This window comes from Bactrocera neohumeralis, chromosome 5 (assembly GCF_024586455.1).
Source record: "Bactrocera neohumeralis isolate Rockhampton chromosome 5, APGP_CSIRO_Bneo_wtdbg2-racon-allhic-juicebox.fasta_v2, whole genome shotgun sequence".
NCBI lineage: Eukaryota > Metazoa > Arthropoda > Insecta > Diptera > Tephritidae > Bactrocera > Bactrocera neohumeralis.
In genome coordinates, this window is record NC_065922.1 from 7,215,595 (window position 1) to 7,237,860 (window position 22,266).

Below are 22,266 nucleotides of genomic sequence, written 5' to 3' on the forward strand. Positions count from 1 at the left end.
GAGAGTTTTTACGTTTTTTGAGAAATCGTGAGAGCGGTGTGAGAGGCTTCAACAACTGCATTCATTTCTGTGCAATAAGAAGAAAAACTCTTCGTTGACAAGGATATTGAATTTTGAGTAATATAACGCCAAACAACAATAAGAAGTATGGAAGCACTAAGCAATATATTGGCTCCTTATAGTCATGCACTCGCAAAAGTTGCCGGAACAATTACTACTTTACAATTTCTGTCCGGTGTAATTTTGCTAAATGACATACGCAAAAGGGGGCGTAGTGATGGATATCCCCCAGAACCATTTCTCGGTGGTGTCGTACTGTAAGTATTACAGGTGAAAGGCTTTTATTGTTAGTTCATAAACATTGCACCAGTATAGTAGTAGTAGGTACTTACATATATGTATCATTGATGCTGCGTTACCTTGATTTGTACGGTCAGTCGTAGGAAGCCAAATGGAATAGAAAAACAACAAACAAGTACATACATACTATGTACGAGTATGTGTGTGCAAATGTGCATAAGTGCAAGTGCTTGTTGTTACCGGTGAAATTGTGTTGGCGCCGTAATAGGTAAGGAAATAATCTGTATACCTTTCGGCTGGACATCGTAAACAAATATGTATGGCTATGTACACGTATGTATACATGTATATACAAATATAGTATTGTATTTACTAAAGATTGGAGCAGTCTATGTACTTGCATATTTAGTTACATTGAGTTAGATGTCAGAATTGCGCTTGTTGCTGAAAGAGTTAGGCTCCATTCCATTGTTAAATGGAGTATAAAAATTTAAATAACAACATAAAACTTAAGATTAATGGGAGATCACCGACCTTCTTACTTAGTTTGGACATAACGCTGATTAGAACTCTGATTATAGGGCCAATCTTTTCTAACCATTCCGTCCCGATCATTTGTCTCTAAAGTAACCACAATGAGTTGGAAGTTTAAAGGATTTACCCTAAAAAGTGCTTACGTAATAACCTAATGCAACTTGATTTGCATTCTTTGAGCACTGATAAGCCTTGTTGAAATTACGTTTACGTATGTACACTTGTGCTCATATAATTAAGTCACGCCAGTAACAGAACGAAAGTTTATTGAAAGCAACTTCTATGGTACAGGAATTAAACTTAATTTTACAAAAAATGCAAGAAATTTTAATTCAGTTCAAAACAGAATACTTATTTTTTATTTAACTTCTAAAATAATAAAAATTTTGCGTTCAATCGCTCAGCACATCCAAGTTGTTGTGCTCATATAATTAAGTCACCTAAAGAAAAATGTAGTTATTCGAAGTATACGGCATTTTTTTGCAGTTTTACCTTACCTAAGACTAATACTTAGTTGGATATCCTTTATTACGTAGCATTAGGCATTGTTTGGACTAAAGTAGCACATTGAGCGGGACTTATTTGGTACCACTCTGTCTGTATTATTTCCCATAAAGAATCTTTGTTGCGAGGTTTTCGTGCAGCTACGGCTCTTTTTATAATCCCCCATAGGTTTTCTATGGGGTTTAGGTCCGGACTTTGAGCTGACCAATCCAGAATTTTAATATTTCGACTACGTATCCAAGTTTTAACGACCCGCGAGCAGTGTTTGGGGTCGTTATCGTGCTGGAAAATCCAAGCTAACGGTAAATTGTCCACATAGTCACCGTCTAAATTGTTCTCCAGTATTCCTTTGTACATTTCACCTGTCATTTTCCCGTCTATTTTAACAATCGGGCCAACGCCTGATGACGTAAAGCAACCCCACACCATCACCGATGAACCACCATGTTTCACGGTTTTTTTAGTGTACTTGGGATTGAGTTCTTGCAAAGGGGGTCGTCTTGCATATGGTTTCCCATCATTACCAAATACATTAAATTTGGATTCGTCACTCCAAACCACCAAATTCCAAAATTTAGAGTCCTCCAAACGCTTTTCGCTTTTCAATATTTTTTTTCGAAACGTTAGGTTTTCGTCTTGATAAACGGCCATTCAATGAATTTTCTTGTAGTCGTCTTCGTACAGTTTGCGCAGATATTTTTACGCCGTGGTATTCCTCTAACTGAGCCCTAATTTCTGTGGAGGTTAAAAATGGATCAGACTTACTTAGCCTTACTAAGACCCTATCCTCAGGGCGGGTGGTCTTTCTTGGCTTTTCACGCGGTAAATTTTCAAAAGTCTTATTTTTTTTATAAAATTGAACAGCGTTATTAATTTTGCCTCGAGAAAATCCTAAAACATCTACAACTTTGGCAATATTTTGATATTTTTGAAAACATTCCCATATGACCTTTCTTTCGCTTGAAGTTGTGCTTTTATTCTTACCCATGACGACGATGACTACAAATTTCGTTAAAAATAACCAAATTTAGTAAAAAAGAACAATATTGATGTAAATTGTGGCGAAAAAATTTAAATTTACCCGTTTCAAACAGAATGACTTAATTATGTGAGCACACTTTTATTGACAACAAATGGAAAATTGACTAAAACTCTCCCAAACGAAAATACTTGAATGCGATGTAAAGCGGTGGCGTTCTTAGAATAACGGAACTTTTTGCTCGCGCAATATTAGGAATGTTGCATAAAGTAGTATACCTTGTTTTTTTACATGTTGTAAAAAAGTACTGAATGACTTAATTATATGAGCACAAGATGTATACACATACATATGTACATACATATCTATATGTTTCATTGAAGTCGAAATGACTTGATAAGAAATAAGCAAAAATCGTAATCGCAAAATACGTGGTTTTTCTATGAGAATGATAATTCTTTCGTGCCAGGTAGAGCAAGAGATATGAATATAAATTTAAACATACAACAGAAAAAATATACATACATATATGCATATGTAGTTGTAATTACTTCGTTTTAGTATTATCTTGTACTATAAACAAGCAAGAAAGAGCTAGTTCGTGTATAACCGAATATACTCTTGCAACTTGCAAGGATTAAAGTCAGGGAAGTACTTTCAGGTACATGGCATGGTCAGGCTTGTTAGTTATACATATGTATGTACATATGTATGTATGAGGGTTTTCATTCATTCTAAGCACAAATATGCACCGTTATAAGAAAAACGCACTCTCTCAATTTTATTAAAATAACTCACATTAATTGACTGACGCATGCGATATAAATTCATCTAGAAGTTTGAAAATCTTTATATTAGGTATATGGGGACCCGATTCAAACCATTGTTGACACACAGATATGCGACTAACAGGAAAGGATTCTCTCTGAATTTGATTTATATATCTCACACATTGTCCAATATTTTCGGTAAAAAGTCACTGGGTCCACATATCCTGTGCTTAAGGGATTGAGCAGTTTTGGTTCGATAAAGGCAATTTTAAGTCATAAATATTTTTATTGAGATAGAAATGTTGTTGATGATTGGTAGGTTTTATGCATAAAATGGAATATACCTCAAATGCACTATTTCTGCAATAAGTTTTATCCTAATTTTATAAAAAAAAGTTAAAAATTCGTTCTTTATATATCGCTGAACATATGAAGTTTTTATATTAAGTTTATCATTATATCCTGAACAGATATTAAGTTTATCAACACGCAGAAGGAAGCGTTGGAGACCCTATAAAGTATATATGTATATACATGATCAGTATGTTGAGCTGAGTCCATTTAGCCATGTCCGTCTGTCTGTCCGTCCGTTCGTCTATATATATACGAACTAGTCCCTCAGTTTTTAAGATATCATTTTGAAATTTTTTAAACGTAATTTTCTCTTTAAGAAGCTGCTCATTTGTCGGAACGGCCAATATCGGACCACTATAACATAAAGCTGCCATACAAACTGAACGATCGGAATCAAGTTATTGTATGGAAAACTTTTGCATTTGACAAGATCTATTGACGAAATTTGGTATATGTTATTTTCTAAGGCAACAATGTAATCTCCGAAAAAATTGTTCAGATCGGATTACTATAGCATATAGCTTCCGTACAAACTGGACACATAGTTACTAAAAGAAATACACCTGTGAAGGGTATATTAGCTTCGGTGCAGACGAGGTGATTTCACCTAAAACTTGACGGTGCCACGCCCATCGTCCAATTTCTACCTGGCTTCTTTAAAGCTCTCTCATACCATCTCGATAGTAAAATTTAATGTTTTTGGCGTATTTAGTTTTCGATTTATCACGCTTTTAGGAGATTTTATTTGCACCGTTATATGAGGAGTGAGCGGCGTTATCATCCGATTTCAGCCTTTTGGCACTGTCGATAGGAGTTCTCCTAATATTTGCTCTAGGCGAATTGGTTTGTTGTAGCTGTAGTGGTTGAGGAGATATGTACATTAAACTTATTGGAGGGCGGGGACACGCCCACTTTTTCAAATTTTTTTCCCACAGATGCCCTTGCTACTGCGATACAATTAGAAGAAAATTAGAGTCTTATGTCTTAAGTTAGTGCTTAGTTATGGCACTTTATATATTTTCGGTTAAAGGCGATATGTGGGCGTGGCAGTGGTCCGATTACGCCTGTCTATGAACTCGTAGTGTTTTTTGTCAAGGAACAAGCATACCAAGTTTCATCAAGATATCTCCATTTTACTCAAGTTACACTTTGCACGGACGGACGGACGGACGGACAGACAGACAGTTAATTCGATTATTTTGATATGGATACATACAATAGTTAGGTGAACAAAACTATTACACTTTGAAGCAACATGCATATTTATTTAGGAGACATACATACATACATACATACATATCTACTTACTATAAAAAATCCACCTGTTGATTCTATATTTCTATGACAGTCGGTTTGTATCACTAGTGAATTTGGTGTATTTCCGGTTTCGTACACAACCTATGCTCCTTGCAGGAAAACCAAGGATAAAAATATACTATTTTGTCCCAATTATAACTGTAATAACAAAGGTGTCTGCTAAAAGTATGAGTTTGCATTCAAATATTAATAAAAGTAAATTAAATTAAATTGTATATATCTTGTAATACGCATTTACTAACATGATGGATTATAATTATTATTTACAGTTCGATTTTGACTTTAAAGATGGGCACATTGATGGGCGATTCTGCCACTATTAAGGTTAATCTTCTCGGCCTTGCCCTCAGCGCCGTTTTCTTGAGTGTATTCTATTGGTATGCTTCGAGTGAACTTAGAGGGAAAATATTGTCGAAAATTGGTATTGCTGCAGCTTTTACAGTGGCCTGTTTAGCGTATGCGACTATTGAAAATCCGAAAAAAATCGAATTCCGTTTTGGTATGCTCATCACTGGGATATTAGTATTTTTAGTTGGATCGCCACTATTGCATCTCAATAAAATTATTGAAAAGAAGAGTACAGAGGGTATGCCTTTCCCAATTATATTCACTGGCACACTAGTAGCTGCGTCGTGGGCGTTGTACGGAATTTCTATTCATAATTTCATGATGGCTGTAAGATTAACTTCTTAGTTACCTTTCATTATTACTAAAATTAACATCGTAAATTTTATGTTCTTATCTTTTAGTATCAAAATTTATTCTTATTCGCGTTGAGCGCTATACAGTTATCGTTATTCGTCATTTACCCGAACTCTCCCTCAGTGTCGGAATCTTCAGTAAAGCATTCGCCATCCACATTGGAACACAAAACATCCCAAGGCAAAACGTCAAGCCCGTCGAAAACTAGTGTTGGTAGCAAGAAGAGAAATTGATTATGCGTCTATGTAACGGAGGCTTTGCCTGCGCCTACACATTGATGTCGCTGAAGTAAATAAGTGAAGGGGATATTGAAAATTTCTTCTTTAAATACAAGTAGATATAAATATCTAAATTAGTTTATAATAATATGCTTGTGCTTTCAACAATCTAATTGCTATGGCACATTCTACTTAACATGCATTACGCATTATTCCAAATTTGCACCAAAAGCAAACAATTTATTAATCAATTTATACACTTCGATTGCAATTTTTGACAATAATACAAATCTTCCAAATACACTTAAAGTAAATCGTTAAACTTATTAACAACTTATTAAGTATTTTAATGTAAAATAACAAATGTTTTTATTATGTAAATTTGGTTTGTAAATAAAAACATATTTTGCTTGATTTTTTAATTAATTGTCGATTATTTCGAGGTTTTAGGGTTGCGGAGTTCTTGCACGCTACACGTATGTAAGCCCTTTTGAGATAGCTTACCGCTTTGTAGCGACAGTCGATACCCGGAGGAATTAGATTAGATAGATAGACGAGGATTGCATCGCGACCTTAGGTCTATTGTGCACTCTCCTAAATAACAAAGACCTAGCACCAGCATATTGATAAAGTCCAATATATGCTACTGCTGGGTGCTAGTGAAGCGATGTGATCCTTATTTGGAAACATGGATCCAAAGGAATTTAATATGCATCTGCAGACTGTTATGTAGTCAATTAGCAGGTGTTTTGGAGTTTCACGCTCCTGTCGCAGAACCGGCAATTTGCGAAAGAAGCCAGGCCGCTGTTGTATAAGTACTTCTTCAGCTTGCAAAGGCAAGTGAATAATGCGACAAGTAGCCTGAATTTGTCCCTAGGGAGCTTGATTACATACATTTAAACCTGCTGAGGTTGTAACCCAACATTAGCAACTTGGCATGGTGCATGCCTCGGAGTTGTTGCTAATACCTTTCTTTGCCTACCCCCTCTTCCTTGCGGAGCAGCTTCTTTGCGGTATGGTGATCCACCGTGTTGAAGAGTTTAGGTCTTACCATGTTAGTGGATGCTGCTGAGCGTTCGAGCTCATCAGCTATACCTTTGTGACCGGGCACCCAGATAAGATGCACTTGGTTACGTTCCGCTAGGCTATTCAGTCGTCCGCTACACTAGTAGCGATTTCATCTCATAAACAGAGATTGCTTTAAGTGCCGCTTGACTATCGCTAAGTATGGTTATACGTTCGTCCGATAAGTACGACCATGATTGCCTATCCAACAGTAGCCAAGCTTCAGTTCAGCTCTTAATTAACCTTGAACTTCTTGAAGTTTACTTTTGTGTGTCACTTTCATCCGTGGGATGAGATTACCTTACCTCTGCCACACCCTTCTGTTATCATTTATAGCAGTGTGTGTTTGGCTAATTGATCGATAGAACGGGTGTGTGCTCATACAGCTCATCGTTCATCGAATTGCACCCAATGCATGCTAGTCGCCGATAGTTGGAGTGATTATCCAATGCATGGTGCAAACCACCTAACAATCCTTGACTTGCAACCCCAGGATTTACCAGCCAGTCGATTGTACACCATTAGTCTTTAGTCGGCTTTTCCATACTCAGGTCAACGGAAGGAATACATCAGGTTATGTTGTCAACGTCCAATCGTTTCTTCTTTTCACCACGTGGCGCCAATTGGAAATTCCAAGCGAAGTCAGGTCCTTCTCAACCTGGTCTTTTCAACGGAGTGGAGGTCTGCCTCTTCCTCTGCTTCCCCCGGCGGGTATTGCGTCGAATACTTTCAGAGCTGGAGTGTTTTTGTCCATAAGTACGACATGACCTAGCCAACGCAGCCGCTTTCTCTTAATTTCCTGAACTATGTTAATGTCGTCGTAGATCTCATACAGCTCATCGTTCATCGAATGCGGTATTCGCCGTGGCCAATGCGCAAAGGACCATAAATCTTCCGCAGAACCTTTCTCGAAAACTCGTAACGTTGACTCATCAGATGTTGTCATCGTCCATGCCTCTACACCATGTAGCAGGACGGGAACAATGAGCGATTTGTTGAGTTTGGTCTTTGTTCGTCGAGAGAGGACTTTACTTCTCAATTACCTGCTCAACTGTGCATGAAAACGCAAAGCAACACGAAGTCGAAATTTACCATTTTTATTTTAATACCCTACTTCACTACCCTCATCTTTATTAGGACTCTTTAGAACTATTTCTGATAATGCCTTTGATAACGAAGTTTTATTGCATATATCGTATCGACCCTACTGGACCATCTATTCGGATTTAATTTTTTTAGAGTGGTGTCCGATTCGGCAGTAAATTTTGACAGTAGATCCCAACGTTTGATGCTGTTTCCATTATACAAATCTTGCAACGTTGCGAAAAAAATCTGCATTTCCACACAACTGCTAACGGTTCATTTATCGCCAAATTTAAATTATGAGTGGCACAATGTACATTCTCTGCGTTAGGCTGGATATCCACAAAAAGCTCAGATATTGAGCACTCCTGAACTAGACTCGAATGTACACTTTTTGCCTTAATTACAACTAACTGACTGCAACTATACTCTAAAAGTTAAGTTTATCTGGAGATCACCGTCCCTCTTTCTTAGTTTGGACATATCTATGATTTAGGGTTAATCCGTTTCCGTTCCGATCACTTGTCTCAAAAGTAACCGCAATAATTTGAAAGTTTTAAAGATTTACCCTAAAAAGTGCTTACGTAATAACTTAAAGCAACATGATCTGCAAAGTTTAAACACTGATAATTCCTTGCTGGAATCACGTAACGGTAATCGATTCAGAATCAATTTAAAAAAAACCCTTACTGTACGTGAGCGAGTGAGTGAGTGCATATTTTTTATGAGATAAAAATTCCCATAAGTTGATTCTATATTTTTTATAATGGCCTTTTTGTATCACTAGCCATCTGTTACATATCCATGCATATATATATGTACATATGTATAAAAAGATAGTTGATACAAATTATCTTTAGCCACTTATAAAACTTATTGTGACAACGTGATATCGTTATCATATATTCGATAACCACCTACTCGACCTCTAATCAAATTATATACCCTACATGTGTCCGATAAAAATTCAAGGATTACAAACCAAAGTTTATTTTCCTTAAAAACTTTTGGCCATTTGCTCCTTGCGGGAAAAACAAAAATAAATATGTGTGTATATACCATTATGTCCTTATTATAAATATAATATTAAAAGTGACTGCTGAAAATAAGTATGAGCTTGGTATTTCTGGAGCTTTTATCGTGTCCTGTTTATCGTTTCCCGCTTTTAAAGAAACGAACAAAATTGAATCACGTTTTAGTGTGGTCATCATGCTATACAGTTATCGTTATTCGTCATTTACTCCAACACTCCTTCAGTGTCGGAGTCTTCAGTAATATATACTTATAACGGAGGCTTTGATGTTAATGAAGTGAATAAGACGATTCCCAAGGCAACCGGTTCTACGATTCCGGAATTGACCCTGCCGAGTACCGTAATTTCGACGATCTAACCTTGTTTGGATTGGAAAGTAATAATAATGAAGTAAATAAGTGAAGTTGATATTGAGATTTTTTTCTTTAAATATGTAGATACAGCATTGGACAGATAAATGGCACAAAATTTTTATTTCGTACGTATGCTAAAAAGTTTTAATTGAAAACAAAATAAGTTTGCATTTAATTTGATGCTCTTGTACCAGAGTTGTAATGTACTGCCAAAATTTTCCGTTATTTTCTGTTTTTGTTGACTATTATAAATAATGCGTAGTCAATGCTGATTTTGAGTGGACACATAATTGGCACAAACTACAATAATTTGTTTGCGCTTTCAGCAATCTAATTGCTGTGGCACATTATACTTAATATGCACTATACATTATTCCAAATTTGCACTAAAAGCAAAATATTTTTTATTAATAAATCTAAACATTTCGACTGTAGTTTTTGACAATAAAACAAATTTTCAAAATAAACTTAAAGTAAATCGTTAATTTTATTAACAACTTATTAAGTATTTTAATGTAAAATAAATATTTTTATTATGTAAATTTGAGTTGTACATAAAAAATATTTTGCTGACTTTTTAATTATTTACAGATTATTTTGAGGTTACAGCATGGGAAACTAGGAAAAATCGGATGTATTAGGCTACAGTTGCAAAAAATACACAAGAGAAATTGTTAAAAAAAAAAATAATAGTTTTAAGTATTTTTTAACAGTAATGTTAATTTTTTGTTTTACAAATAAAGGGAAACAATAATTATTTTCACTCGTTAGTTTTAGGGTTTCAGACTTGTACGATTGGCACAGAAGAATTGTAATGTTCACCCAGACTGTACATATGGCGGTGGTACGTTATTAATAGACTAGGCCCAGCAAATTCGTCAGCCCCTTGTACAGTCGGTGGTCCTTCTGCCTGTAGCACTTCAATGGGTACTTTAAGTATGGAGGATAAGGCTTTTAGTTCAATTTGTCCTCCCCAAGCTGGTGTAGTATGCAATAGTTCGCAGTAGTTTTCAAATTCTGCATCAGTAAGCAAAAAGCCAGTTTTTGGATTAGTCATATAACAAATCAATGAATCTTTATGAGCGCGTATATAGTTAGCAGTTTCCTTGCGCAGTTCTTGCACGCTGTATGTAGGTAATCCCTTTTGAGCTAGCTGATGCCGTACCGCATTGTAGAGACAATTGCCATCGGAAGGAATATAATGTAGTGTTAATTGTCGTTCTAACAGTTTCGATTGTATAGCACGCCTTTCGATAGCTTTAGGTGCGAACTTTGCATCCTCAGCAGCAACCCGTATATCTTCCTCTCTTTGTCGGGCTTCACGCGCTTTCTTATCACGTCGTTTTTGTGCTTTAGTAACACGTTGGGTTGTACCAGTGGCATCTTCTTCATCATCACCATTGCACAATGCGTCATCGAAGTTTTGTTGTTTCTCATTTGTATTCTCGTTTTGGTGTTCATTTTGTTGTTGGGTTTGTTGCTCCTTTTCTACCTCGACTAATTCAGAGGCTTGCTTTTTCTCCAAGTCACTTTCCATGCGAGCAACCTCCTCCATTATTTCTTTGCGCTTCTTTTTATCATTTTTTGGTGCAGACTTTTTTAAGGCCTGTATTTTAGCCTGCAAATCTTTTCGTTCTCGGCGATGCCTACTAAGTACATCATCCATCACTATGCCTGACAAGGCTTCAGACATCTCAGATTCAGCATTTACTTCTACCATTGTATATAAATATGACTTTAGAAAAGATAAAGTAAAATTAATGTATATATAAATATTATTGTGGATATGCACATACAGTATGTGATGTTGGAGTTCTTAGGATTCAGCCTTTTGTGCCAATTTGTTGATTTCTGCCAAAATGTTTTCAGATGAGATGTACAATAAATAAACTTACTATTAATCAATTAAAAGTTTGCAACAATTATTTTTTAATGTCAAAAGTTTCCGAACACCCAACCTAAATGCTTATTTTATTGTAGAACAATTGTATAGCTGGCAATGTGGTAATGGTAATTTATAACACTGCCTTGCCGATCATTTCAAACAGCTGTGTGTCGTGTTTATATATAAAAGTCTAATAATTTGAGTTTCAAATAAATAAATTAAAGGAAACAATGGAAATTGATTCAAATAACGAAAAGGCGATTAATTCAGATAATGCTGAGGCTATCCTGTGTCTACCTGGGCAACGCTTATGCCTTTCGGAAGAGACTACTGTGGCTGGTCAAGGAACCTATGAACGTGGCGGTTATATTTATGCTACCTTGGCTGGAAGCGTGCAAGTCAAAGAGAAGGATAAGGTACTCTAAATATGTTCGCTGTTAAGAAATGTAATACTAATAATTTGTTAAAATCACGCAATTAGTGTAAATACATAGAAGTTAAGTGTGCTGGTAGCCAGACTATTGTTCCAGTTGCGGGCGATGTAATAACAGCGCGTGTTCTGCAAGTAAATCAACGTTTTGCCAAATGCTCTATAATATGTATTGGAGATCACATACTTGAACGTACCTATCGGGGAATAGTACGTAAAGAAGATGTACGTGCTACTGAAAAGGATAGAGTTGAAATGTATAAATCATTCCGTCCAGGCGATGTGATACTGGCTCGAGTGGTAATTTAATTTTATATATATTCATAATTTGTTACAATAAATTAACTATGTACATCTTTTGTAGTTACCTCAAACTGAGCTGTCGTGTTACCAATTAAGTACTGCTGAAAACGAATTGGGTGTAGTAGTTGCGACGTCTAGCGAGAGCGGGGCGAATGGTCCACCAATGGTACCTGTCAGTTGGACAGAAATGCAATGCCCAAATACGCTAGTAAAAGAACCACGGAAGGTAGCGAAAATTGTCGCAGAAAGTTCTTTAAAAACCGAGAAGTTAACTTAGGATGTAAATGAAAACTTTCTTCGTAATTTTAGTACAAAAAATCTGCTAATATAATAAAAACAAAAAACAAAAGAATTTATGATTGGTTTTTCTTTTTATCCGACCTGCTGTATGAAACGAAAATTTACATTTTCATTTAATATAACCGTAGTTGGTGCAGAAATTTAAATTCCAAATAAATATAATGTGAAAAAATTTGTACATTAGATAAGTTATTTTAAGCTTTATTTTATTTTGTGTAGGTAAACATGACTTAATCAACTTCGGCTTTGAAATTTTCCTTTTTTAAATCATATTCCATTTGGAAGGGGTATACTAAATTCTCGTTTAAGGTCGCCTTCGCTCGATCATGAATATGTGCTACACGATTTTTGTCACCAAATGAACATTCAAAACGCACATATTCCATCCAAACCGATGTGTTTTCCTTACCAAACTGTAATACCATATTCTCATACACCTGTCGCCGGCGCTCAGTGTCCTTTTTAGTCTGAAAACAAAAATAGGGTGTTATTGGATTACTTTTTAAATTGTATAGTCACAGCCACAGTTTACACCTTACCCTTAAAATAACTTGGGATTCCAATTCAGCCATTTTTTCATGCAATTTTAGACAGGGTGGCGGCAATTGACTTAAATGGTCGTATTCTTTCCGCACTTTGTCAAAAGGAGAATTAATCATGCAAAACTCCAGATATTGAGCACGAAATATGCCAAATTTTGGATTAGTCATTTTAATAGCATCACGGTACAATCGATCAAGGGTCGAACGGTCTTCATCATATCGTGTTTTGAAGTATTGAATAGCTAACTCAAATATTGGTCCAGATTTATCTCCTAGGTCCTTCACTGCTTTGGCATGAATTTTTTCAACCATGTCTGAGTCGTTTTGACTTATATAGTAGGAAAGCCATACCTCGTACAATTTTACAGATTTGTATGCTGAACACACTTCACTTAGAATGGACTCAGCGATTTTCCTTCCGGTTTCAGTCACGATTAATAAACGCAAAAATACACAATAATGCTCCTCACTCATTAGACCAGATTCATGACCCATTTTTAGAGCCATCGCCAAGTATTTCCGTCTTGTTTTCAAATCTGTTTCATTATTTTCATTTATAATCAACATTGCGCTAATGTAATCGTGGCAGATTGTTCGAGTTTTCAGCTGCATGAGAAAAGTACTTTATTATAAAACAATATAGATCTTGTTAGAACCATTACATACCGTTTTTAAGGCTGTTTCATATACCTTAGCGCATAATTCAATACGTTGTCCCATTGTGCGATCTTTGAACACCGGCATTGTCAAATATGAACCATTGTCAGCAGAGTCCAGATTATCAATTTCTGAAGCCACATTGTTGGCGTGTTCATTTCTTTGAGCATGTTCCTTTAAATCACTCAGGGCAAATCCGCGTAACTCCCGCTGTGCCAAAAAATCCCACAATTTTTCTTGTGATGGATAACGTTCCACCAGATCTTCAATAATCTTTAATTGTAAGGGTGCTGTAATGTTAATAAATGGAGGTTCTTCACAACGTCGCACCAAACCAATAAAAAATTGCAAATTAGTTATAGTTGTGCGACTATTTCTATATACACATTCTGCTTGTCTTAAGGCGCTCTCGTAATCGAGTCTCTGACCAGCTTCAAATCGTTTATGTGCAACAAACACTAATAAATCAAATAATGTTTTGGTAAGTATCTCTTCATTAGGATGTCGCTGTAATCCTCTTGTACAAATGTCTTGCCATATAAAACTTTCGCTATCATTGCTGAAAGCCCATAGTGCTGCTTCCACCCAGTTTTTTTCGTTTGATCCATGATACTAAAGAAAAGAAAATAAAGTTAAATAATAATAATATACTCTTATTATTTAAAATTTTCAATCTTACAGTGAGCATTTTTTCATAGATGCCAAGTACTTGTGCTGGATTCGAATGTTTACTGAACTCTATGAAGTGATTCCACAAGCCTTCAGCTTCCGGAAATTTTTGAAGACACTCCCGATACAATTTTGTAATGTGATTTATAAGGTTATTCTTCAGACCTCGCACCTCAGTTTTAAAGCTGGCCTCCTTGCGCTCAACCAAGCGATACATCTTACGTTCAAGTATAATATATTCCACATAAGTACGACTGTTCACACTCTTTTGTGTAAGCTGTAGTGCGAAGGATTCCCTCTTCTGTTTGTAATTACTATAAGTAACATTTTAATTGAAATTAAGGAATTTAAATGTTATGGTGTGTTTACCTGATTTCAGAATCATCGCAGATATTGTATCTTTTCAACTGTTCGTAGACCGGCAAAGCGCGCTCCTGTAATTCCTGAACGACCTCCATTGCACAATATTTATTTTAAGTTACTATTTTTATTGTATTTTAAATTCTTGCAATTAGAAAAACTAGGAGCATAAAAAATAATGTTTATATCTCGCGTACATACATATGTACATAAGGATCCTGAAGTTAGTTGCAGTTCTATCTAAACACGTTGTGTTAATCAGCTGGTACTCCGATACAAATTAGGAATTATTTATATTCTTTAATATTTTTAATTTTTTTATATATCTTTTTAACTAGTTGACATTTGATAATTACACAAAATTTTGAAATGATAGAAAAAGAGGGCCAGTAAAATACAAATATTAAAACTTTCATCAATTTTTTTTACATATAAGTGTCTGTACTCTTTTCTTTAATATTTATGAAATACCCTGATCAATCTGAATTTTTCGAAATAAATGTTATAGTTTTAAGAGTGCGGCATCACTTCAACGCTAAGGTAGTTTGTTATTTATCATTTGACAATTGTAGGCTTATCAATTTACCAAACTGTCAGTGAAAGCTACCGTCTCACCTCTCTCTAATAATGCATTTGCATCCCTTACACCCCTTTAATCTAAATACTTATTCGTTTGACTATAGCTATTTTGCACTTCATACGGAAGAATTTGGCTTTCATAAATACCTTCAGTTTATTGTTTTTTTGGTGGTTTAGTTACAATTTAGCTTTGAATTTTCGATCCTTCCCTTTTAAACATTGTACAAAAGTGTGTAAAAGTAAAAAAAATATTAGTATTGGTGAATTAATAGCTCGTTTGGTAGCAACAGTGAAGAATGTCAGAGAAGCAGAAAGGTGACACGTCACGTCCAACCACTGCGTCTGCTGTGGCAGCTGGTCCAGGGTTGACTACAATTCCGACAGCAAGTGCTGTTGTAAAAAACCCACTTTTGAGCGCGTCTGTTACGGGTCTAACATTTGATGACTTTCCTAATAAGCCTTTGCTATTACCGCCGGTGGCTATTAGTCGAGGTAAGTGTTTTCTTTACCTTAAACATAAGCACTTGTTGCGCATAATGGGATACCAATACAATACGTTTACGACATCTAAGGTTGGTTCTTTATTTCGATTAAAAGTGGATATAAACATATGTATGTACATTTTAAAATAACTTCCCCGACTTTCTCATTTTACTCCATACTACGTGTGGAGTGAGAGCGGTACGTGGGAAGATCCAATGAGACTTGACGTCTCCGACAACACCAAACAATTGCCCAAATTAAGAGAATTATTAAAAGAAGCAGCAGCAATGCGCCTAACACTATTGCAGCTATAGAAGCTTCAGTGAGCACAAGATCGCGTACATCTACGTTGTATGAACGTTGATTGCCCGTGACATCGAATGCTGTAAGTGCCACTTTTGGTTCGCAACACGTTGCTATATACGTAGCTTTCAAGGGTTCTGTAGAGGCAACAGTGTAGCTATTCCGGTACAGTAGTCCACTAGAAGGCACCGTCTGCAAACGTAATATGCCTGACTGCCAATCTTGGGCGGTTATGTCTAGTGTCCAGAAGCGTTCCGCGCAATCAGTTGACTGTGCATTAACGTTATCACAGCGACTGCCAAAAGTCCACGAAATAGATGGTGCTGTCGTATCCTGTACGAAAAGTATAGTGCTTAGAATATTGTATTTTATATATGTATATCTAATTTATATACCTGCAAGTCAACTGTAGTTGAGCTGACCACTTTCAAGTTGAGAGATAGAGTAGCCGTACCGCCACCATGACAGGTGAATGTAATTTTATCCGTGGTTCCTTGAGGGGTGCCATTCGGTATTAAAACGGTTACTACAACTTTGGTCATTTCACCAGCACGCAAAAATAGGCTTTGCGGATTTAGACGTAAGAGAAAACGTCTTTCGTCAATCACCTGTATGTTGTGATATACTGCTTCGGTGCGGGTATTAGTCACCTCAAATTCCAGCGTTCCCATCATGCCTGGAGCCAGAAGTAGTTGTGATTGCAGGCCCATTTCGATTTTAGTTGTGTCGCGTTGCAATAAAGTGGCTGTTGTTCCACGGGGCACACCGTTATATTTATAATCTACATTAACGACTGATGTAGGCATTCCAGTATTGTTTGTTGGTATGATTGGTCGACTGCTTTGTATTTCGTTGTCAGAGAATGTCTCCACTTCATCCTTTGGAAATGCTACATCCGAATTACCTATTATTGCTGTTTCAGCTGATGCTGTTTGTAGTTCAGCATTGCTACCAAAACGTAAATCACTGTGTGTTCTTAGAGTTTTCCCAGGGGACGTTTCCGATAAACTAAACAAGCGCGATCCATATGAACTTACAGGATAAGTATTTCGATCCCTCAGCAAATACGCATCGAAGCGTTTAATGAGATCATCTGAAAAGTATGACATTATAAAGTATAACTTATAAAATAAGTTAAAAGCAATACGCCTGTTATTTACTGATGTTAAGTATGTCATACCCCTAATCTCAATGAGGAAAAAGTTTGGCTTGCGCTGGCTTAAAGGTTATAAGCCTAAATTATAATTATTTCAATTGCAATCATTGCTATATGAAAATCGAACTTTCGCATTCCACTTATTTCAGTCATATTAATGTATTTTTATGGAAGTTACGTGCATCCTTATCTCTAATTCTTGAATATTAATTGAAAAACAATAACAAAACTACGTCATTGTAAAATGCTTCATTCTAGCTTATTTTGAAATACCTAAAGACTCGTACATGTAATAAACAATGATTTATGCATACGCACGTAAATTAACGTCGCTGTAAAAATAACTGTGTGTTGTTTCCAAACTGTTTTGCAGTTTTATTTATTTGGAAACTGTTTTTTTTTATTAATTCCAATATAATATACTTATATTTCCTCTTTTATTTCAAAATTTACACGCTGTGCTCATTTAATCATGTCAATACTGGGTGAATATGTTATCACCGCATATTGAAATATAATAAGCTTATCATAAATTCACACAAGTCTTCTTCTCAGACGAGCTTTCAATCCTGAATTAGTACACATACATACATATGTATGTATGCACTAGCGTCAGTTCGACCGACTACCTTCTTTCAAACTTATAGATTCCTAATCTTCCACAATTGTTTGCGCTCTTCTTTTTAATTTAGTCGAATTTTGAACCTTGTACGTGAAAGAGTAACGGGTATAATACGCTCCATACAAACAAACTTATTGACTGTTGTTTGTTACTTACCCAAAAACATATCTGATTTACGTTCGGCGCGAACGAATACACTGTACTCATCGTTTAAGGATTCCGGTACCACTTTCAATTTGTAAACAGTGGCCTTGCGTAGTTTATTCAAGGGAACGTAAGCATCTAATCGACTGTCATCTGCTCCAAGTGTAAGAACAAGTGACTTGAACTTCACAAGCTTTCTTAAGTTAATATCTGTTGTGAGCGAGAAAAGATTTAAAACAATTTCAGTTGCATAATCCGAAGATTACAAAAAATGTGAGTCAGTTAAATTATTGAAAGATATTACAGTTGTCTCATAGTTATTTTAAGTAAATAAATAATAATAAATAATAATAAGTAGAATTGCGGTGTGAAAAATACATATGTACATATATTTTATATAAGAAATTGAATTCAATGAATTGTTATTTACTAATTATTGTTTCGTAATCTGTTTGTGAGAAACACATTTTTAATATATTTATGTAACATATTGCTATATTGTGTGCGTAATTGGAAAAAGTGAATTTAAAATCTCAAATTTCATGACAAAAATCCCATAAGACCAACAAGTTTTATGTGGCAACACCAACTAACGAGTCAGCTGTTACTGACATATGCGTGTATGTGCGGTAATCAGCTGTTAGTGAATTCTCAAATAGCAAAAACAGATTCAATAGAATTCTTGTGTGTTTTGTGTTATAACTTTTTTTTGTGAATAGTTGACAAAATAAACTGTGATATGTATATGAAACACTTCAAAGTAGATGAAAACAATCAAAATTAATATCATAATGTAAAATAACATATTGAAACCGTATATCTTGCAAAAGACATAAAACTCAAGGTTAATGACAAGAAGTAGTTAACTAAAATAAGGTAAGGGAAGCTTAATTCATTAAAGGTGTACCAATCAATATACTACGTAGTTTTATATGTCTACACTAATTGTATATAATGTCCGGCTCTTACCGCATTATATATTGTACATATGTCTATATATTATTACGTGTATATTAATTATTTTGCAAGTGCAACGCAAAGAAACGAAAAACGCTTAAATTCATATTTAGTATTACCAAATGCAATTGCTGTCAACTTGATTTTATAGATTCATACATACATACATATGTATGTGAATGTAGTCGCCTCTGTGTAATCGGCGCTATCGGATGCTACTTTTTTTACTTCCGTTATATGTTAGTGGTTGTAGTAGTATAACACTTTATACATATCGTTACTTTAATATACAAATGATCTCTCTATTTTTGTTTTTTTTTTTTTGAAGAAAATGTGTTTTGTTTTAATTTATTAAGTTTTTTGATTTCTCATATAAAAAAGAGGGTTATTTGAAATTATTGCAGTTTTTTTCAAATTAATTGCTTTATTATTAGCTAAGGACCTTCTTTATTAGAGCAATTTTATCTGCTATATGTAGGCTTAAGTTTAAACCAGCACTAAATGTTTTCTACTTAGGGGACTCACAACTTGTCATAACGCATCGTAAAATTATTAATTTTTACATTTGTTTAAAAAAAATTTTGTGGGATTAAATGCCAAAATGAGTTTACGCTATAACAATTTTCAACGCTACGTTTTCGGTTCGTTATGATTATTACTTTATGATAGTACTATGTATGTACATATGTATATATGCAACTCCTAATTATGTTTGCAGTGGGTCTTCAGGTTATGCGACAGATAAACAGATAATTAATTATATTCATTATTATTATTATTAAATATTGTCAGAATTCGTTAAATCATCAGTGTTTCTTCGTCGCAGGACACCAAGGATACCAAAGAGATGTAAATAGTTCGAATTAGGTATAGGCATCTCCTCAATTATTTTATAATTTTTTTCAAATGTTTATAATTATTTAAGTATTACAAAAAATCTCTCCAAATACAGTGTAAAAGGCTTATAATGTGAGATGAGTCATATGCGTAATACAAATACTATTTCATATTGAGTGATGTTTTTATCTGAAACATTTTGTGCATATGTGTGCGTGAATTTACTGATTTACTATGTATGTATGTACGTATGTATATATGAAAGTGCATCGGGTGTGCTTTTAATGTGTAATTATTGTTATATTATGAGTTTATATGGACAAAGTGCAAAAATATTTATATACTATACAATGTGCAGATATAACATACGAGCAAGTACATAATCCATCGTTGCGAACATACAGACAAACAAACTTTGTACTTACGTTTGACAGACAAAGCGGCGGAAACTTGAAGCATTTACATTTCTTAAGCACTTTAACTAATATATAGTGGTTATAATAAAAAACATTTATTATTATTTCACTAATGACTTACATAAAAATATTATAATATTTATTTTTTTATTTTCACTTAAGCAACTAAACACAGATTATACGTTTAATATTTATAAAAATATATAATGTAGCTTTCTACGTTATGCATAATATACATAGGTATATAATTGTTTTATACATATGTACATATGTATGTATGAATGTACTATTTATGTATACGCATTTTATTTATTTATACGGTTTGTACTACGATATAAAATACTACCATAAAATAATAGTTTCTATTAATTTCGACACATTTAACAGTAATGACACACAGTAGAACGTTAGAACCTAAATATAAAAATTATAAAACAGTTCAGTATGAATTAGATTGTATATATGTAATATGTAAATAAATAGACATATTTACATTTGACGGTTATAAGGTAGCTCGAAATAATAAACACACTTAACGACTATTGTTAATCAATGTTATAATTTACACGCACACTAGTGTAGCTGGCGCACAGTGTAGCGAAATGTTCATTTCCGCAGCACTCCTTAACACTAACTGCTTTTTATTTTTATTCTTTTTTGTTTTACAATAAATATAAATATATTTAATAAGTTTAACAGTATATTATGTATACCGATTACATTAAAGCTTAACATTGTTATGGTGAAATGCTTTCATTTAAAGCTCCAATTCACAGTTTACAGTTTTCCGGGAGTGTAGATTAGTAGTTATACATTTTGAACGAACAGGACAAGGACACAATAAAAGTATAACAAACAAATTAAGTTACGCTATTTAAATACATTTTCATGTTTATTGTGCTGTTTTTAGTAGCCGCATAGTGTTATTGCTTAAGGAATTAAAGCGCTGCAATAGATTGCTTCTCTAAACATATGGTACATATGTATGTATGTATCGTATATTAGTCAACTTGAAAGTATTTGAATTAGTTATTGTTGTTGTTGTGCAAATTTGTGTAAATGTGCGTGTATGTGTTGTATGTGTGAACTAACCACCGTTGGGCGTCTCCAGCGTAGCCGTCCGCATGGGTGCATCGATTTTGACGTGTAGACTCGAAAGGGTCGTATCGACCGGTATATCCACTTCCTGTGTGCCCACATAGGCGTCGGCGACAAGTGTTAGCTGCATGCGCGAAAATAAAAAGTATTTGTTTAAATTGTTATTACTACTTATTATGTGACATTTTTGTTCTTATATATATTACTATATACATATGTATGTATTCAAGATTTACTAAATTGTAAACTATTCAAAATAAACAAAAATATTCGTTGAAAATCATGATTATTAAAAATTGTCAACCAGTATGTTTTGTTCACGAGTTAAAGGATGGCACCCTTCACTTTGTTGACGTTCCGTAACCTGGTTTCCATTGAATGCCAAAACAAAGTACTTTAAAAAGTTTAAATTTTCCATGGCATTCATTTCGTTTTCATTTTATACTCACACATTTATGTATATACACAATGTCTGTAATAAGTTTTCGCCTTTTCCACGCTTTTGCGTTCAAATATCATATTCTGCGCTTTGCCAATGCAATATGAAACAAAAAAAAAAATCATTTAACGTCTGTTTTACCGACGTTACGATACCCCTCACAAATAAAAAAAAATATTTTGAGCGGCCAGTTTGTATGCCAGCTACATATGTACATATGTGCCATAGTGGTTCGATCTCAACAATTTAGTCGGAGAATGTACCGTTGCCTTGTACAATAATTCGTTTTAAATTTCGTGAAAATAGCTCGTAAAATATAAACCTTGTCTGAAAGGAATAGATTTTCATTAGTTTGTATGGTATCTATATACTATAGTGGTCCAGGTCTCAACAAATGTGTAGATTTTTGTTGAGAAAAGAATGTGTGTAAAATTTTAGAATGATGTCTCAAAAACTGAGGGAATTGTACCCGTATATACACACAGGCCGTCAGACGCATTTGGGTATATTGACTCAGTTCGGCACGCTGATATGTTATTTATACACTTTATAAGGTTGTTGTTGTTGTCGTGAAGTAATTTCGAATCATATATCAGATAAAAATCCGGTTATGTATCGGTTATTTATACCCGAATGTCAAGCCAATTTCGAAGAGTACTGCAGAGTTGACAGTTCTGTATCGGATAATAATCCGGTTATGTACCGGTTATTTGCACCCGATAGTCATGGGAACTGAGTTCTAGCGCCTTCCACGTTTCCTGCTGCATGTTACAAACTACGTAGCAATTTTAATGTACCCTGTTCAGGGTATAAAAATATTTTTATACATGCATGTGTGTGTGTGTTTTTTAGCCAGCTTTTTAGCTCGCTTTCA

The 22,266-nt window shown here is 34.7% G+C and overlaps 6 protein-coding genes across 6 annotated transcripts in view; 3 read left to right on the forward strand and 3 right to left on the reverse strand.

The window, feature by feature from the left end:
* Positions 1-140: 140 nt before the first annotated feature.
* Positions 141-6,100, forward strand: LOC126758864 (sugar transporter SWEET1). The gene is made up of 3 exons (XM_050473279.1): positions 141-317; positions 5,028-5,433; positions 5,508-6,100. Exons 1-3 carry the CDS (start codon positions 148-150, stop codon positions 5,691-5,693), a joined length of 762 nt encoding a protein of 253 aa, XP_050329236.1. The 5' UTR covers positions 141-147; the 3' UTR covers positions 5,694-6,100.
* A 3,575-nt stretch (positions 6,101-9,675) lies between these two features.
* Positions 9,676-11,176, reverse strand: LOC126758863 (deubiquitinase OTUD6B). Its single transcript, XM_050473278.1, has 2 exons — positions 11,009-11,176; positions 9,676-10,947 (listed from the first exon to the last, which is right to left on the reverse strand). The coding sequence occupies exon 2, from the start codon at positions 10,930-10,932 to the stop codon at positions 9,994-9,996; it is 939 nt and encodes a 312-aa protein (XP_050329235.1). The 5' UTR covers positions 10,933-10,947; positions 11,009-11,176; the 3' UTR covers positions 9,676-9,993.
* Positions 11,177-11,248: 72 nt separating this feature from the next.
* LOC126758865 (exosome complex component CSL4) lies at positions 11,249-12,182 on the forward strand. Its single transcript, XM_050473280.1, has 3 exons — positions 11,249-11,513; positions 11,579-11,827; positions 11,892-12,182. The coding sequence occupies exons 1-3, from the start codon at positions 11,328-11,330 to the stop codon at positions 12,105-12,107; spliced, it is 651 nt and encodes a 216-aa protein (XP_050329237.1). The 5' UTR covers positions 11,249-11,327; the 3' UTR covers positions 12,108-12,182.
* A 128-nt stretch (positions 12,183-12,310) lies between these two features.
* On the reverse strand, positions 12,311-14,567 carry LOC126758857 (uncharacterized). The gene is made up of 5 exons (XM_050473269.1): positions 14,368-14,567; positions 14,009-14,312; positions 13,339-13,941; positions 12,670-13,278; positions 12,311-12,597 (listed from the first exon to the last, which is right to left on the reverse strand). Exons 1-5 carry the CDS (start codon positions 14,454-14,456, stop codon positions 12,361-12,363), a joined length of 1,842 nt encoding a protein of 613 aa, XP_050329226.1. The 5' UTR covers positions 14,457-14,567; the 3' UTR covers positions 12,311-12,360.
* Positions 14,568-15,017: 450 nt separating this feature from the next.
* The window catches only part of LOC126758853 (nascent polypeptide-associated complex subunit alpha, muscle-specific form), a 64,412-nt gene continuing 57,163 nt past the window's right edge, over positions 15,018-22,266 (forward strand). Inside the window, exon 1 of the mRNA XM_050473265.1 lies at positions 15,018-15,429. Coding sequence (XP_050329222.1) covers positions 15,234-15,429 — 196 coding nt within the window. The 5' untranslated portion in view covers positions 15,018-15,233. The remainder of the gene's footprint in view (positions 15,430-22,266) is intronic.
* Positions 15,495-22,266, reverse strand: part of LOC126758866 (uncharacterized) — a 35,204-nt gene continuing 28,432 nt past the window's right edge. Inside the window, exons 5-8 of the mRNA XM_050473281.1 lie at positions 20,948-21,077; positions 17,658-17,855; positions 16,119-16,816; positions 15,495-16,056 (exon numbers count right to left, since the gene is read on the reverse strand). Coding sequence (XP_050329238.1) covers positions 15,589-16,056; positions 16,119-16,816; positions 17,658-17,855; positions 20,948-21,077 — 1,494 coding nt within the window. The 3' untranslated portion in view covers positions 15,495-15,588. The remainder of the gene's footprint in view (positions 16,057-16,118; positions 16,817-17,657; positions 17,856-20,947; positions 21,078-22,266) is intronic.

Bases quoted from the DNA above. Each gene is read 5' to 3' on its own strand.
- LOC126758864 (XM_050473279.1), top strand. From the start codon at position 148: ATGGAAGCACTAAGCAATATATTGGCTCCTTATAGTCATGCACTCGCA. The intron at 318-5,027 runs GTAAGTATTACA...TATTATTTACAG, and splicing joins TTTCTCGGTGGTGTCGTACT to TTCGATTTTGACTTTAAAGA. The intron at 5,434-5,507 runs GTAAGATTAACT...CTTATCTTTTAG, and splicing joins TTCATAATTTCATGATGGCT to TATCAAAATTTATTCTTATT.
- LOC126758863 (XM_050473278.1), bottom strand. From the start codon at position 10,932: ATGGTAGAAGTAAATGCTGAATCTGAGATGTCTGAAGCCTTGTCAGGC.
- LOC126758865 (XM_050473280.1), top strand. From the start codon at position 11,328: ATGGAAATTGATTCAAATAACGAAAAGGCGATTAATTCAGATAATGCT. The intron at 11,514-11,578 runs GTACTCTAAATA...TCACGCAATTAG, and splicing joins AAGTCAAAGAGAAGGATAAG to TGTAAATACATAGAAGTTAA. The intron at 11,828-11,891 runs GTAATTTAATTT...CATCTTTTGTAG, and splicing joins ATGTGATACTGGCTCGAGTG to TTACCTCAAACTGAGCTGTC.
- LOC126758857 (XM_050473269.1), bottom strand. From the start codon at position 14,456: ATGGAGGTCGTTCAGGAATTACAGGAGCGCGCTTTGCCGGTCTACGAA. The intron at 14,313-14,367 runs GTAAACACACCA...TGTTACTTATAG, and splicing joins TGCGATGATTCTGAAATCAG to TAATTACAAACAGAAGAGGG. The intron at 13,942-14,008 runs GTAAGATTGAAA...TCTTTTCTTTAG, and splicing joins TCTATGAAAAAATGCTCACT to TATCATGGATCAAACGAAAA.